General features: G+C 52.9%; 1 protein-coding gene across 5 annotated transcripts in view; it reads left to right on the plus strand.

The window, feature by feature from the left end:
• Window positions 1-14,728, plus strand: part of SLC35F5 (solute carrier family 35 member F5) — a 97,794-nt gene that overhangs the window by 75,257 nt on the left and 7,809 nt on the right. For all 5 annotated transcript variants that reach the window (XR_015054714.1, XM_085868347.1, XM_085868368.1 and 2 more), the window contains one exon: window positions 740-885. Coding sequence is in view for 4 of the 5 variants with exons in the window: in XM_085868347.1 (XP_085724473.1) it covers window positions 740-836 (97 nt within the window). In the remaining variant the exon portion in view is untranslated. The remainder of the gene's footprint in view (window positions 1-739; window positions 886-14,728) is intronic.

A 14,728-nucleotide genomic window follows, 5' to 3' on the forward strand; every position in this document is an offset into this window, starting at 1 on the left:
TCAACCAGCACAACTTCAAGGTTAGTCTAATCGCACGAATAGAAAAGTGATTTCATTATTGATGTCATGTGGCTATTGGCTTTGGAAATGAATGAATTCCCACCTGAGAATGATCACTTTTGGTTGAATTTTATACATGATGTTCAATCAGGGAGGTAGTCTCCAACAAAAACAACTCGTGCTATAAACAGCATGTTGTGTGGGTTGTAGACCGTAAAAGAGGATCTCTTGACAATTATTGTCAAAAGGTTTAGTTAAGTCGATGAAAAAGGCATGTTTGGCATAATTGCGAAGAATTTTTCCCCAGTGGTTTCCAACTCATTTCCAATAAACTTCTGCACCTTTACTTAGGTTTTCAGAGGTGGTGTCACATTTTGCTGTGGGGGGAAGGTGGTGTTTGGCACTTTGATCTATTTATCTTACGTAATTGCTTCATGCCTGCCTGAATCTCTTTGCGCAACATGGTGTTGTACAAAGTGCCACGGTAAGATAGAAGTGTGATGTGAATACGTGTACGAATGCACATTATTCTATCCCTGCATCCAGAGATTCCTATGATTACAAATTACTAGTATCTGTAATTCTCGCTACTAATGTTGTGCCAGTTTGGACTAGTTTATTGGTAAATAATGCAAATGAAACCTGACTGTGATTGTAAATTAAAATTTAATAAAAAAATTTAGTTAGCATATCTCTATAAACCTCCTTTCCTATTGCTTCCTTTTCGGTTTCTACCTAGAGTATCTGAAGATGCTGAGCAGTGCGAGTCTCTCATCTCCCTTGACCTGGTCTCCTCTCTTGACCCTTCCACGGAGTTCAACCTGAGTGGTCAATGAGGAAGAGACAGCAGGCAGGAGGGCTCAAGGAGGAGACTGGACTGAACAGGTATTCTACATGTAAAATATTAAAACGAAAGAAGTGCAGAATGTTTGATACATTTCACTTCGCTTTTGAGGGGGGAGTTAAGTGAAAACAGGATGGCCAACAAAATTAACTTTTTTTTAAAAAATATTTTTTTTCCAACACTTTTTTTTTCCATTGCCCTCTTACTTAAAAATGCATTTATGCTACTGTCCCACCAAATCAGCATGCATATTGTTACGGCTGTGGAAATTCGCAAACCACCATTCAGGGCCCGAAGGTGAGATAACTCTAAGTGCATGTGTAGTTAGCCCCAAACCCGTCGTTTAGAGGGAATTTATGTGATTCATTCGGGCTGCGACGCTTTGAGATAGCCGTTTTTCTGTTCTATCTTTATTTTGAACCAACCACGTCTCAACCGCCATCACACAACAACCACCTTAACCACCACGCCAGCCATCGTCACAAACTGCAACCACGCTCCAACCCTCAAACAACAACAACGCCAACAGCCACGGCCTTTACCTTCACAACTGAATCCCGCAAACATCGCATCACCGTCATTCCCAAACGGCACCATAGCCATCAAACCACCACCGATAAACCCTCCACCACCCTCACCTCTCTCCTTATATGGCCATTTCCGCACCACCTGTGAACACTGAGCGTCGGGCTGCCTTGGGCTCGTTCAAGATACGCACCGAGCCGCGAGTGCAAATAGTGGCCTTTCCGAGGGAGAATTCGGATCACAAACGCTACACGCCCACCTCTGATCCGTCCAATTAGCAAGCGCGGAGCGGCTTGGCCCCGCCTCCAGGCGCGTCTGAGTGAAATCGAAATATGCAAATTCTAGGATCAGGGGAGGTCACGCCCACTCTTCCTCCGTCCAATTGGCGAGCGTGGCGCCGCCCCTGAGGTGATCCTGATCCGGATATTTGCATATTGTTTCTCCTGCCGGCCTATAAAACGGCGAGCACTAGGCGAATCGAGGCAGTCAAGTCGGGTCTCGAGAGCCGAGTGGAGCCTGAAGTCTGAGGAGAGTCAGTTTTTGGTTGGAGGGCAGAGTGTGGCAGCGGCAGAGAGTGGAGTCGGGTGGCGAAGGCATCGAGTGGGTTCTGCAGTCGGCTGAGGAGAGTTGTGGGAAGAGGCCGAGGAGCTCGGGTCCGAGGCCAGAAGGTCGGCGACGAGGTCGCGGTGGGAGATCGCTCGTCGCGGGACCCAAGCAAGCCAGCTATTCTCCTCCCCCAGAGCATCAACAATTCCCTCTTTCCCCCCGCGCTGAGATAGTGCAACAATGGGGGCCCCGTTCCCACCCCACTCCAAACATCGTGCCAACGAAATCCGCGAAGGAGCACGGAGTCGGGGCACAGCCACGCGGCCACATCTGCGGCTCGTCCGCCAACGCGTCATGAGGACGCGGGTAGGACCCCCCCCGGTCTCGCGGGCCTGGCCACTCCTTCAAGTTACGCGCGCATATTGGCCTACAGCCCCGTCTGCCCCCTTGTCTATGAGGGTGGCTTCTTTCCTTTGCTTTTGAGTGAATGTGTGTTGGCGCCGTCTGTGAAGTAAAACTGTGTAAGTGTTGCCGTGTGTACGCGTATTCGGTAGTAGCTCTGCATTGTTGCTTTTGTTTTAATTGATATAGGTGTAGTTTGGTTGTATATGTGTGCTTTCCGTGTGTCGCGTAATAAATGTGCATTGTGTGAAATGTTTTCCCGTTTCGCTTCGTCCTTTCTTTAATTGACCCTCCATCCTGCTTCACGTAAAGGGTTTGTAGTGGGCTTAATCCGCCCGGTAATTAATCTGAACTGTTGAGGTCGACGATAACACCGCTCGGTTATCCCCATAGTACGGGACGGGCCGCCCAAGTGGCTCGTGTCCGGAGTCGACCTGCGGCGAGGTACGATCGCCCAGTTTACCATCCGCGTGGGTACTTAGGTAGGTCGGGTTTGGCGAACAACCCGATCCTACGCGGGTGGCCGATTGGCATGATTGTGGTGAGGTCGAAAGGCCCACCCGTGACTGGCTCCGGGCGATAGTTCCCGGAGGGTCACGACTGAATTGTCCGTCCGGTGGGCGAGGCGGCCGCCATTCGAGTCGAGCGGCCGATCGCACGCCGGCGGGCGCGAATTCACAACACTGGTGTCAGAAAGCGGGAAACGAACTCTCCGGTCTCCAAGCTAAATTCACGGGGAATCGGTTCAGGGGTGAGAGGAGCGACCCCCGATTCCCTCCAAATTACGAGCGATCTAAATTAATCTCTTACGAGAAATAAGATGGAGTCTCAAGGCGAGCGGGAGCCGGGTAGTAGAAATGGATGTAGAATTGTTAGAATCCATGGCCCAGGATGGAGACCCCGAGCAGGAAATGTTGGTTGTGCAGGAACAATTTCCCCCCCCAACCGAACCCAGAGCCCGAAATGGGTGCGGCAGCGGCCGCGGTGTATGACACCTCCCCTCCCCCTCTCCGCCAAAATCCCCCGATCCTGGCCGAATCGGCTCAGCCGAGCACACCCGACATGGCCCAGCTATGCGCCATGCTGGCGGCAATGAATGCGAACATAAACAGCAAAATGGATGGAAATATGCAACAAATTAACGAAATGGATAAGAGAATGGAAACAAACATGAAGGAAGAAATGAAAAAAATGTGGGGTGAGACGCAGAACATGGGAATGAGCCTAAAAGGAAGCTTGGACGAACTAAAAAACGAAATGAAAAAGGAAGTCGACACAATACGAGCGGAGGTGACCGGGTTAAAAGAGAAAGTAAAAGGAGTGGGGTTCGCGATGGAAGAGAGCAAACAAGAGAGGGCAAACAAAATAAAGAAGGTGGTGGGAAGATAGACAAAGTAGGAAAATGACTGGGAGAAGTAAAAAAGGGACAAGACCAAATAAAGGAGGAAATAGGGAAGAACACGATGGCGATAGAGGAATTAAAAAGAGAACAAGGGAGAATAAAGGAGGGATTGGGAGTCGTGAAAAAGGACTGTGAGGAAAGACATAAAGACATGACGAAGAGAGTTGAAGACCTGCGAAAGGAGGTAAAAGCAGAGACACAGAAAGGATTAAAGGCCATGGGGGAGGAATGTAGAAAGAGACATGAGGAAGTAATTAATGAAATGGAGCGGAAAGCGGGAGAAAAGACAGAGGAACTGGGGAAACTGATAGAAGAACACCGGGGCGAGACGGAAGAGCAGTTTAGGACAACAGTGGAGAAAATATCCAAGACAAATCAGGTGGTGACACAGGTACAAGGGGAAGTGAAGCAAATAAGAGAGAAAGTCGGGGAGCTATCGTTAGGGACAATAGGGGAGGAATTGAATGAGGTAATCAAGGGGAAAATGGAGGAAATGGAGAGGAGACTGACGGAATGTGTGGAGACTCGGTGTGAGAGGCAGGGTGACCTCCTTCGGGAACAGGGGAAGAGGATATACTCCCTCGAGGCGGATCGTGCCCAGGTGGGGCCGGTGTCACAGGGTGGAGGAGGAGGCTTGCCCGATGCGGGGGTGAGCATGCCAAGCTTGGGGAGGGTAGAAGCCGCCGGGTCTTTTGGCCTAAGGGGGGTACCCAGTATGACTGTTCAGGTGGGTGTGCAGAGTGCCAGTCCAATGGCTTGGGGGAGTAAGCGGGACGACGCAGGGCACGGACAGACACGGACAGGGGTGGTAGAGCCCCTGGGCAAATGGCTCGGACCCTGCGGGAGTGAGGCACCATTGGGACTGGGGAGGTACACCCCTCCAGGAGTCCCTTGGGAACTGGAGGGGGGGACCTCGAAAGGACCGAGGGTGCCGCTACCCCCGTACGATGGCAAGACGGACTTGAGGGCGTACATGGCCCAGTTCCAGTGTGTTGCCAGAGGCAATGGCTGGAACGAGGAGCAGGGTGTGGCACAACTCACGGCGGCCCTGCGTGGCGTGGCCTTGGAAGTCCTGACCACGGTACCCAGTGAGGGGGTGACCTTGGAGGATCTCCATTCGGCCCTAAAAAACGATTTGGCATGGACCAGCAGAGCGAGCTTGTTAAAGCTCAGCTCAACGGGCGCAAATGACGCTCCCAGGAACCACTGGGAGAATTGGCACACGACATTCGCCACTTGGTGGGGATCGCGCACACCAACATGCCGCCGGAGTACCGGGAGGAGATTGCCCTGGACCATTTTCTCCGAGCGATAGGGGGCACCGATGTCGGAGCATTGCTGACCGTATGGCGCCCGGACAACCTCCAGAAGGCGGCTGATACTGCCTCCTGCTGGGAGGCAGCCAGAACGCCATTGGGAGGGGCTGGGCAGCATGCGGTGACAGTCCGACAGGTGGGCCCCATGAACGACAGTGCGTTGGGAGCCGGAGCAACCCTGGGCAACCAAGCACAAATGGAGAAGATGGTGCAGGGCATGTTTGACCGCTGGTTCCGGAGACCTGGGGAGAGGCGGTCGGGCCCAGGAATGGCGGGGGATGGGCCATCAGGGGGTACCCCAATTCGGAACGGAGGGGGGTATAATTTGGCGTACCGGGGGCAAACACCTTACCAGAGGAGGTGTTATAATTGTGGCGCAAGGGACCACCTGCAGCGGGAGTGCAACGCCCCACGCAGGGAAAGGCCCCCGCGAAGGGAAGAGCCACGGCCCCCCAGACCACCAACTTCACCCCGGGTCAATAGGGAAAGCCAGGCCCAAACATCACCCCCCCCACCAGTCCCCGGGAAACGAAGAAGTGCCAAACATGTCGGGCCGTGTTCGGCAGACTCAGACGGAGAAGAGCCCTCAGAACTGTGACAGGTCATCAATTGTGGCCAAATTGGCAATGGTAGCTTAACAATTTGGTGCAAAGTTGCCGGCGTAGGGGTAGACGCCGTTGTGGACACAGGAGCAAGCGCCACGATCATCAGCCCTCTGGTCCTTGATTCGAGTGTAGACGGTTGAGATGAGATCCACCGTCTGCAAAATCATAGTTTGCAGCAAGCTACCGGGGCAACTTCCCCCATCATAAGACGTTGTTTCGTGTCGTTTAAATTGGGCACCGTGAAAACAAGGATGGAGGTTTGGGTGGCGAAGGTGTGCGACCCATGTCTAATAGGGTTGGATGTGCTAACGGCCGGTGGTTGTAAGATTGACTTGGGCCGGGGGGTCATGCAGTTGGGTGGTGAGGAGTTGCCGTTAGGGGGCGTGAGCACGGATGAGAGGGTGGAGCTGGAGGCTCCTGACTCCGTGGTCATTCCCCCGGGTGCCGAGGCAGTGGTCCCGGCCCGGTGGCGAGCACACCCAATGTGGCAGGGCTCCTGCGGCCTGGCGGAACTACCGGCAGGGCCATCAAAACGATTTGGCATGGACCAGCAGAGCGAGCTTGTTAAAGCTCAGTTAAACCCGGCTTGTTAAAGCCGGGTTTAGTCGTGGGCCGCACCCTGGTAAGTACCGACGGGCCAATAGTGCCCGTTCGGGTGATAAATGTTAGCACAGAACCACGCACTATCAGGAAGGGCACGAAGGTGGCAGATTTCACCCCAGTAAAAGAGGTCGCAGAGCTGAGGGACGATAACGTCGAGCCGGAACGGCCCCAGAGGGAGTCTTCAGACTTGATTAGGAATTGGCCTGGTCCCATTTGCGAGATGGTAAATCGGAGTAGTGTAGATTTGGAGGATGCCCAGCGGGAGGCCTTATACAAACTGGTCGACCGACACATGGGGATCTTCTCCTTGTCTCCCGAGGATATTGGACGTACTGGCCTGGTGCAACATCACATCCACACCGATGGGGCCCGGCTTGTCCGTCAGCCTGCTCGAACGCTCTCATGGAGCAAAAGAGAGGAGGCTGATGAATAGGTTGAAAAGATGCTCAATGCAGGTGTCATTGAGCCCTCGGAAAGTCCTTGGATGTCACCGGTTGTGCTGTTAAAAAAGAAGGATGGGACCACACGTTTCTGCGTGGACTATCGCCAGCTGAAAAACGTGACACTCAAAGACTCTTATCCCCTGCCTAGAATTGACGATACCCTCGACGCTGTTTCAGGCTCCAAATGGTTCTCAACCTTGGACCTCAAGAGTGGGTATTGGCAGGTGGAGATGGATAAGACGGGGAAGGAGAAAACGGCATTTTCCACAGGGAAGGGACTGTATCAGTTCACTGTGATGCCGTTCGGTTTGTGTAACGCCCCCGCCACCTTTGAGAGACTGATGGAGCGTGTACTAGGCGGCATGTCATGGCAATCATGCCTGGTTTATCTGGATGACGTCCTGGTACACGCTAAAACATTCACCCAGGAGATAGCCAATTTGGACCAGGTGTTTGGGCGCCTCAGACAGGCAGGGCTAAAGTTGAGCCCGGAGAAATGCACTTTGTACGCGACAGAGGTGGCCTATCTCAGACATGTGATAGGCCGTGAGGGGGTGAAGACCGACCCCGGAAAAATTACAGCGGTAGAGGAGTGGCCCGTACCTACAACTGTCAAACAGGTACGGGGCTTTTTGGGACTTTGCTCCTACTACCGGCGCTTCGTGGCAAACTTTGCGGAGATAGCCAGGCCCCTTCACCAGTTGACAGAGAAGGGGTTGAGATTTAATTGGACAGAGGAGTGCCAGGAGGCCTTCCTCAAATTAAAGGGGTGTTTGACGTCCACACCCGTGTTAGCGTACTCCACCGATGACGAGATGTATACCCTGGACACGGATGCAAGCCAGGAAGGATTGGGAGCAGTCTTGTCTCAGACACAGGGGGGCGTGGAAAGAGTGATCGCGTATTACAGTCGGGCCATGAGTAGGCCCGAACGAAATTATTGCGTAACTCGCAAGGAACTATTGGCTATGCTGTCTGTGGTGAGCCATTTCCACCCGTACTTGTACGGGAGGAAATATTTGGTTCGAACTGACCATTCCTCCTTGCAATGGCTCTTACGGTTCAAGGAACCGGAAGGCCAGATTGCAAGGTGGTTGGAAAAGTTGCAGCAGTACAATTTCAGTGTGGTCCATAGAGCCGGTAAGGCTCATGGGAATGCCGATGCGCTCTCTCGACGCCCCTGTCTGGGAGAAAACTGCAGATATTGCACGAGACATGAGGAAAGGGACCAATTGGCAGACACCTCCCCGAAACTCCCAGTCCGTGCGGCCCGGGTGGTTGGCCCAACTTTGCCACTAACCGCGGGAGAGGAATTAGGTGGATTGGCATGGAGCACCGCCCAGCGGGAAGACCCCGTGATAGGGCCAGTGTACAAATGGGTCCAGAAAAACAGGAGGCCCAGTGGGAAGGAGATCGCCCCATTCGGAGCGCGAACAAAAGCATACTGGGCTCAGTGGAAGACCCTAGAAATGAGGGACAACATCTTATATCACAAGTGGGTGGAGATTCCTTCCGAACAAACTTCTTGGCTGGTGATAGTCCCTGATGGGTTTAAGACCCAAATTTTGAAACAGGTGCACGGTACCCACGCCGGCGGCCATTTGGGCAGGACCAAAACTAAATCTCGGGTCCGCCGGCGGTTCTATTGGGTTAACATGGGGCGCGATGTACAGAACTGGTGTCGAGCATGCGACGCCTGTACTGCGAAAAAGGGACCACCACAGAGGATGAGGGCCCCACTCCAACTACATCAGGTTGGGGCCCCCCTTGAGCGAGTGGCCATGGACATTTTGGGACCACTGCCTCCCACTCGCCAGGGTAATAAGTACATCCTCGTAATTATGGACTATTTCACCAAATGGCCGGAGGCCTTTGCCCTCCCCAACCAGGAAGCAGGGGTCGTGGCAAAGGCCTTCGTAGAAAGATTTACATGCCAGTTTGGGATTCCGCAGGAGCTGCACACGGACCAGGGACGAAATTTTGAGAGCGAATTACTAAAGGAGGTGTGCAGACTCTTGGAAATTCGAAAGACACGGACAATGCCCCTGAGACCACAGTCTGATGGCATGGTGGAGAGGTTCAACAGGACCTGGTCCAACAGTTGGTCCTCTTCACCTCTACTAACCAGGAGGACTGGGACGAACATCTCCCGTACCTCCTGATGGCCTATCGCGCGTCCCAGCACGGGTCTACCTGAGCTGAGAAGCCCCGTCGATTTATTGTGTGGTCCGACGTCTGAGCGGCTTGATAGGCCCCCAGGGAGAGCGATGCCCGTCGGTTGGAGGAAGGCATGGAGAAGGTCCATACCTTCGCACGACACCAGCTCCAACAGGCGGGAATAAAGATGAAGCGCAGGTACGACCACCAGAGCCAGGTGAGCAAATACCCACCGCGGTGAAGATTTGGTTCTTTAACCCCCAGCGGAGGAAGGGCAGATGCCCAAAGCTCACCTCACCTTGGCAGGGCCCGGGGGTCGTCCTGGCGCAAATCAGTGACGTGGTCCTAAAAATTAAAATGGGACCACGGGCCCTTCCCCGGATCGTCCACGCGGACCGCCTGAGACCTTACAAGGGCGACAGAAGGATGGCAGGATTCAGCGGTGTGAGTTGTGAGGTGTGAAAGGAAACGTGTTGAGTGAGTGAGGCCAGCGGGTCTGTGTGAGTGGAGCGAATGGGGAATGCATGGTGCGATGAGTGATTGGGGGGAGGAGTGATTCCCGCCCAAGGGACCCCGGGGTCAGTGTAAAGTGAGTTAGTGGGTTAGTCAAATTGACAAAATGGAGGTCGTTTTGTTGTTGGTGGGAATGTAGGCTCGATGCCCATTTGGAGGGGTGCCGGAGCCCTGTTGACAGGCTGGGAGCATGGCTGCAAAAGGTGAGTATCGCTGAGTGGGTACCCCGGGCACCAGTCGGCCGTAGTAGGCCAAGGGCCCATGTGGGGCCGGGATGGCGTAGTGGGCACGGGTGCGCCCGCATGGTGCGGGGGCCCGGGGCGCCATTAGCCGCGTGGGCAGTGTTGTGGGCACGGGTGACCCTCGGAAAGGGGCCCGGGAAGCCAGCCTGCCACGTGAGCGTTTCAGGGGAGTCGCCATGGAGGGCACTCCCCGGTGTTTAGGGAGCTGGTAGGCTCGGAGGCAGTGTAGTGCCCGGGGGTGCCATAGCTGGAGAATCAGCAGAGGGTAGTGCCTGCCAAGGGGAGCCACGCGTCCCAGCCATGAGACCGTGTGAGGGCACGGAAAGAAAATTGGGGGGGGGCGAGGCCCGAAATTGTAAGGACACCAACACAGGCGATGGGAATATGGGTTGTTAGAACCAATAGTTTAAGCGCGAGGCACTTGTTGAAAGCCCCAGGGTAGTTTAAGAGATAATGGTTAGGGTAGATTAGGAGATGTACCCCTCCGCACCATCCATCCCTTCGCTCTCGTTGTGGGCCGCTGGACCCACTTTGGGTAAGATCGCTGAAGTCTGGGGAGGCCATCCTGAGGCTTCGTTAGGCCTCGACACAGGACGCTAGCTCGCCCTCATTCCCCTCCAGCAAGGGAACGTAGAGGTTGGGAGTAGATTTGGGTACGATAGGTTAGCCGAACAAGGACGGTAAAGGGGGTTAGGGGAAGATTTATAGTGAGGAATAAAAAGAAAATAAAACCCAAAAAAATTAATTGGGGCTAAATTGGGTTTTTACAAATTAAGGGAGTGGATATTGACAGTGACAGGCAAAGGCAATAGGTGGGAGGGAGACATTAGGCAGGTCCGAGCCCACCTCCTGAGTGGCCAGCACCACTGCACTCCCTCCACTTACCTCCACTGAAAGGCAAAGGCCGGCCAACTTTGTCTGCTGGCTGTTGCTTTTGCTGCGAGGCCTGTACCGGCCGGATCGTCTGCAGCTGCTGTGCTTCAAGGCCTGTGCCGGCCAGTTTGTCTGCCGGCTGTGTTTGCCTGCAATGGCCTTGTTCTGCAGGCTGTGTTTGCCTGCTCACCTTTGCCATGCCATGCCCACTGCCCATGTTCACCAGCCCCGTTCAATTTTGCTTTGCCCCCCTTGTTCATTGCCATGTGCGCCAGGATCGTCGCAACACTTTACAAGCTGCAGGGACTGCCCTGTAGGCAGCCGCATCACGGGACCGCGTTGGCGGCCGTGCAACGTTGTTTGCTGCGTCAGATCGTCGCGCGTAATGCAGGGACTGCCTTGTAGGCAGCCACATCACGGGACCGCATTGGCGGCCGTGCAACGTTGTTTGCTGCGTCAGATCATCGTGCGTGATGCAAGGACTGCCCTGTAGGCAGCCACACATGGAGACTGCATTTGCGCAGCCCATGCGCCGTTGTTCACTGGGTTCAATTTAAAAGGGGGAGGCCTAGGACTGCGTGTGAGCAGCCGGCCACATTCCCTGCCACCTGCATTGCATGAGCCAGAGACTGCATGCGAGCAGCCTGGCTCCCTGCTAACTGCTTTCTTTTTGCAGAGTCCATTGATCCTGGGCCATGGTTTAGTGTAAAATTTGTAAGTTAAGATGTACTGTACATATGAGTGCACCCCCGGCATGTCTGTCTAGCGCCGGAAATTTTATTTAAGTCATCTGAGTGAGTGGGTTTGTTTAGTTAGTTACTCAGCCCTCAGGTTATTTATTTTGGGGACACTAATACCATGAATGTCGCACTCAGGGATCCGAAGGTAAAACGTACTAGGGGAGAACTACACATGATGGCACACAAGAATTTGACGACTCGGGACGAGTCTGTAAAAAGGGGAGGGGGTAGTGTTATGGCTGTGGAAATTCGCAAACCACCATTCAGGGCCCGTAGGTGAGATAACTCCAAGTGCATGTGTAGTTAGCCCCAAACCCGTTGTTTAGAAGGAATTTATGTGATTCATTTGGGCTGCGACGCTTTGAGATAGCCGTTTTTCTGTTCTATCTTTATTTTGAACCAACCACGTCTCAACCGCCATCACAAAACAACCACCTTAACCACCACGCCAGCCATCGTCACCAACTACAAACACGCTCAACCCTCAAACAACAACAACGCCAACAGCCACGGCCTTTACCTTCACAACTCAATCCCGCAAACATCGCATCACCGTCATTCCCAAACGGCACCATAACCATCAAACCACCACCGATAAACCCTCCACCACCCTCACCTCTCTCCTTCTATGGCCATTCCCGCACCACCTGTGAACACTGAGCGTCGGGCTGCCTTGGGCTCGTTCAAGATACGCACTGAGCCTCGAGTGTAAATAGCGGCCTTTCCGAGGGAGAATTCGGATCACAAACGCTACACGCCCACCTCTGATCCATCCAATTAGCAAGCGCGGAACAGCTTGGCCCCGCCTCCAGGCGCGTCTGAGTGAAATCGAAATATGCAAATTCTAGGATCAGTGGAGGTTCATGCCCACTCTTCCTCCGTCCAATTGGCGAGTGTGGCTCCGCCCCTGAAGTGATCCTGATCCGGATATTTGCATATTGTTTCTCCAGCCGGCCTATAAAACGGCGAGCACCAGGCGAATCGAGGCAGTCAAGTTGGGTCTAGAGAGCCGAGTGGAGCCCGAAGTCTGGGGAGAGTCAGTTTTTGTTTGTAGGGCAGAGTGTGGCAGCAGCAGAGTGTGGCAGCGGCAGAGAGTGCAGAACCCACTCGATGCCTTCGCCACCCGACTCCAGTCGGCTGAGGAGAGTTGTGGGAAGAGGCCGAGGAGCTCGGGTCCGAGGCGAGAAGGACGGCGGTCGGCGACGAGGTCGCGGTGGGGGATCGCTCGTCGCGGGACCCAAGCAAGCCAGCTATTCTCCTCCCCCAGAGCATCAACAATTCTTCCTTTCCCCCGCGCTGAGATAGTGCAACAAAGGGTGCCCCGTTCCCACCCCACTCCAAACGTCGTGCCAATGAAACCCGCGAAGGAGCACGGAGTCGGGGCACAGCCACGCGGCCACATCTGCGGCTCGTCTGCCAACGCGTCACGAGGACGCGGGTAGGACCCCCCCATTCTCGCGGGCCTGGCCGCTCCTTCAAGTTACGTGCGCATATTGTCCTACAGGCCCGTCTACCCCCTTGTCTATGAGGGTGGCTTCTTTGCTTTGCTTTTGAGTGAATGTGTGTTGGCGCCGTCTGTGAAGTAAAACTGTGTAAGTGTTGCCATGTGTACGCGTATTCGGTAGTAGCTCTGCATTCTTGCTTTTGTTTTAATTGATATAGGTGTAGTTTGGTTGTATATGTGTGCTTTCCGTGTGTCGCATAATAAATGTGCATTGTGTGAAATGTTTTCCCGTTTCGCTTCGTCCTTTCTTTAATTGACCCTCCATCCTGCTTCACGTAAAGGGTTCGTACTGGGCTTAATCCGCCCGGTAATTAATCTGAACCGTCGAGGTCGACTATAACACCGCTCGGTTATCCCGATAGTACGGAACGGGCCGCCCAAGCGGCTCGTGTCCGGAGTCGACCTGCGGCGAGGTACGATCGCCCTTACCTCGCCGCCCGTACCTTTTTTACCATCCGCGTGGGTACTTGGGTAGGTCGAGTTTGGCGAACAACCCTATCCTACGCGGGTGGCCGATTGGCACGATTGTGGTGAGGTCGAAAGGCCCACCCATGACTGGCTCCGAGCGATAGTTCCTGGAGGGTCACGACTGAATTGTCCGTCCGGTGGGCGAGGCAGCCGCCATTCGAGTCGAGCGGCTGATCGCACGCCGGCGCGCGCGAATTCACAACAATATAAAGGATTTTGATTTCAATCCAGGAAGTCAAGCTCGTCTCAGGAGAATTGTCACATCATGACTGTATTGTTGGTAAAAACTTAGCTGGCTCCTCAATGACCTTGAGGCTGGGATAATCTGCCTGCCCCTTGTGGTCTATTCAACATCATTATAGTTTACTCCAATTCCCTTCCCTTGTTACAAGTCATTCTGAATGACTATGGATGCTACTACATGTGTGTATGTATATATATATATATATATATATATATATATATATATATATATATATATATACATATATATATATATATATACATACATACACGGACAAACAAAGGATGTAGTTAATGATGAGGTGTGAAGGAGAACACAAAGGGTGAACAATATGGATACGTGGGGAAAATTGTATTTCACCAGTTTGTGATTTTGTCAAGGAGAAGGAATAGAAGAGGTTGCTGCCTGTCTGTCAGAAGGATGAGAGATAAAGACGATTTTCCAGAGTCAGTGAGATCTTTGATGAAGATTAGGAATAATATGGGGCCAAGAACACTTTCTTAGGGTACTCCAACCTTGACAGGAAGAGGAGATGTAAGGGTTTCGTTGAGTGCCACACTTTGACTGAGAGGTGATGAGGTCAGCAATGCAAGAGTGGAGTTGGCCTTAGATTCCATAGACAGACAGTTTGGAGAACAGGGTAGGATGTCAGACTGCATCAAAAGCTTGAGATATGTCCATAGACCCATGTCGATATTGAGGGCCTCCACTATTCTTGGGAGAGTGAAAGCTGCATGTCTAAGTTAGAGTGACCAGGTCTGAATCAGAATTGATGATATGAGATGAGGCTGTTTGAGAAAAGGAATGATTTTGTCAACTGCGATGATGGATTCCATGACCTTTCTGATGATTGGAAGTCGAGTAAGCTGATTGGGCTGTGGTTAATGGGATCCGTTTTTGCACCTTTGTTATGTAATGCTGTGATGTTGGATGATTTCCAATTACCCACGTGGATGTAGGAGACCAGTCCTGAGGTGTTAAAAAAAGTAAATACGCTAAGTGTGAATGTCGAAGCAAATCACACTTTATGACCCACGAATATGCGGGATCCACAAATAGCGGGGTCCAACAATATACACCAGTACCTCGACATTCGTGGGGGATACGTTCAGGGAAAATCCTGCAAATGTTGAAACCGCGAATGTGTGGACATTGTTTCAATGGGAAATAGGGGTGGGGTGGGGGGGATAGGTTCTGGAGATTTCCCATTTCCCGACCCGTGAATATCAGGGTAAAATCCACGAATGTGGGGGGAAAATCCACGAGTGTTTTGTCATTGTTTCAAATGGAGACAAGTGGGA

The sequence above is a fragment of the Eptatretus burgeri genome, chromosome 2 (assembly GCF_056783735.1).
Source record: "Eptatretus burgeri isolate ZD-2024b chromosome 2, Ebu_testis_v1, whole genome shotgun sequence".
Classification (NCBI taxonomy): domain Eukaryota; kingdom Metazoa; phylum Chordata; class Myxini; order Myxiniformes; family Myxinidae; genus Eptatretus; species Eptatretus burgeri.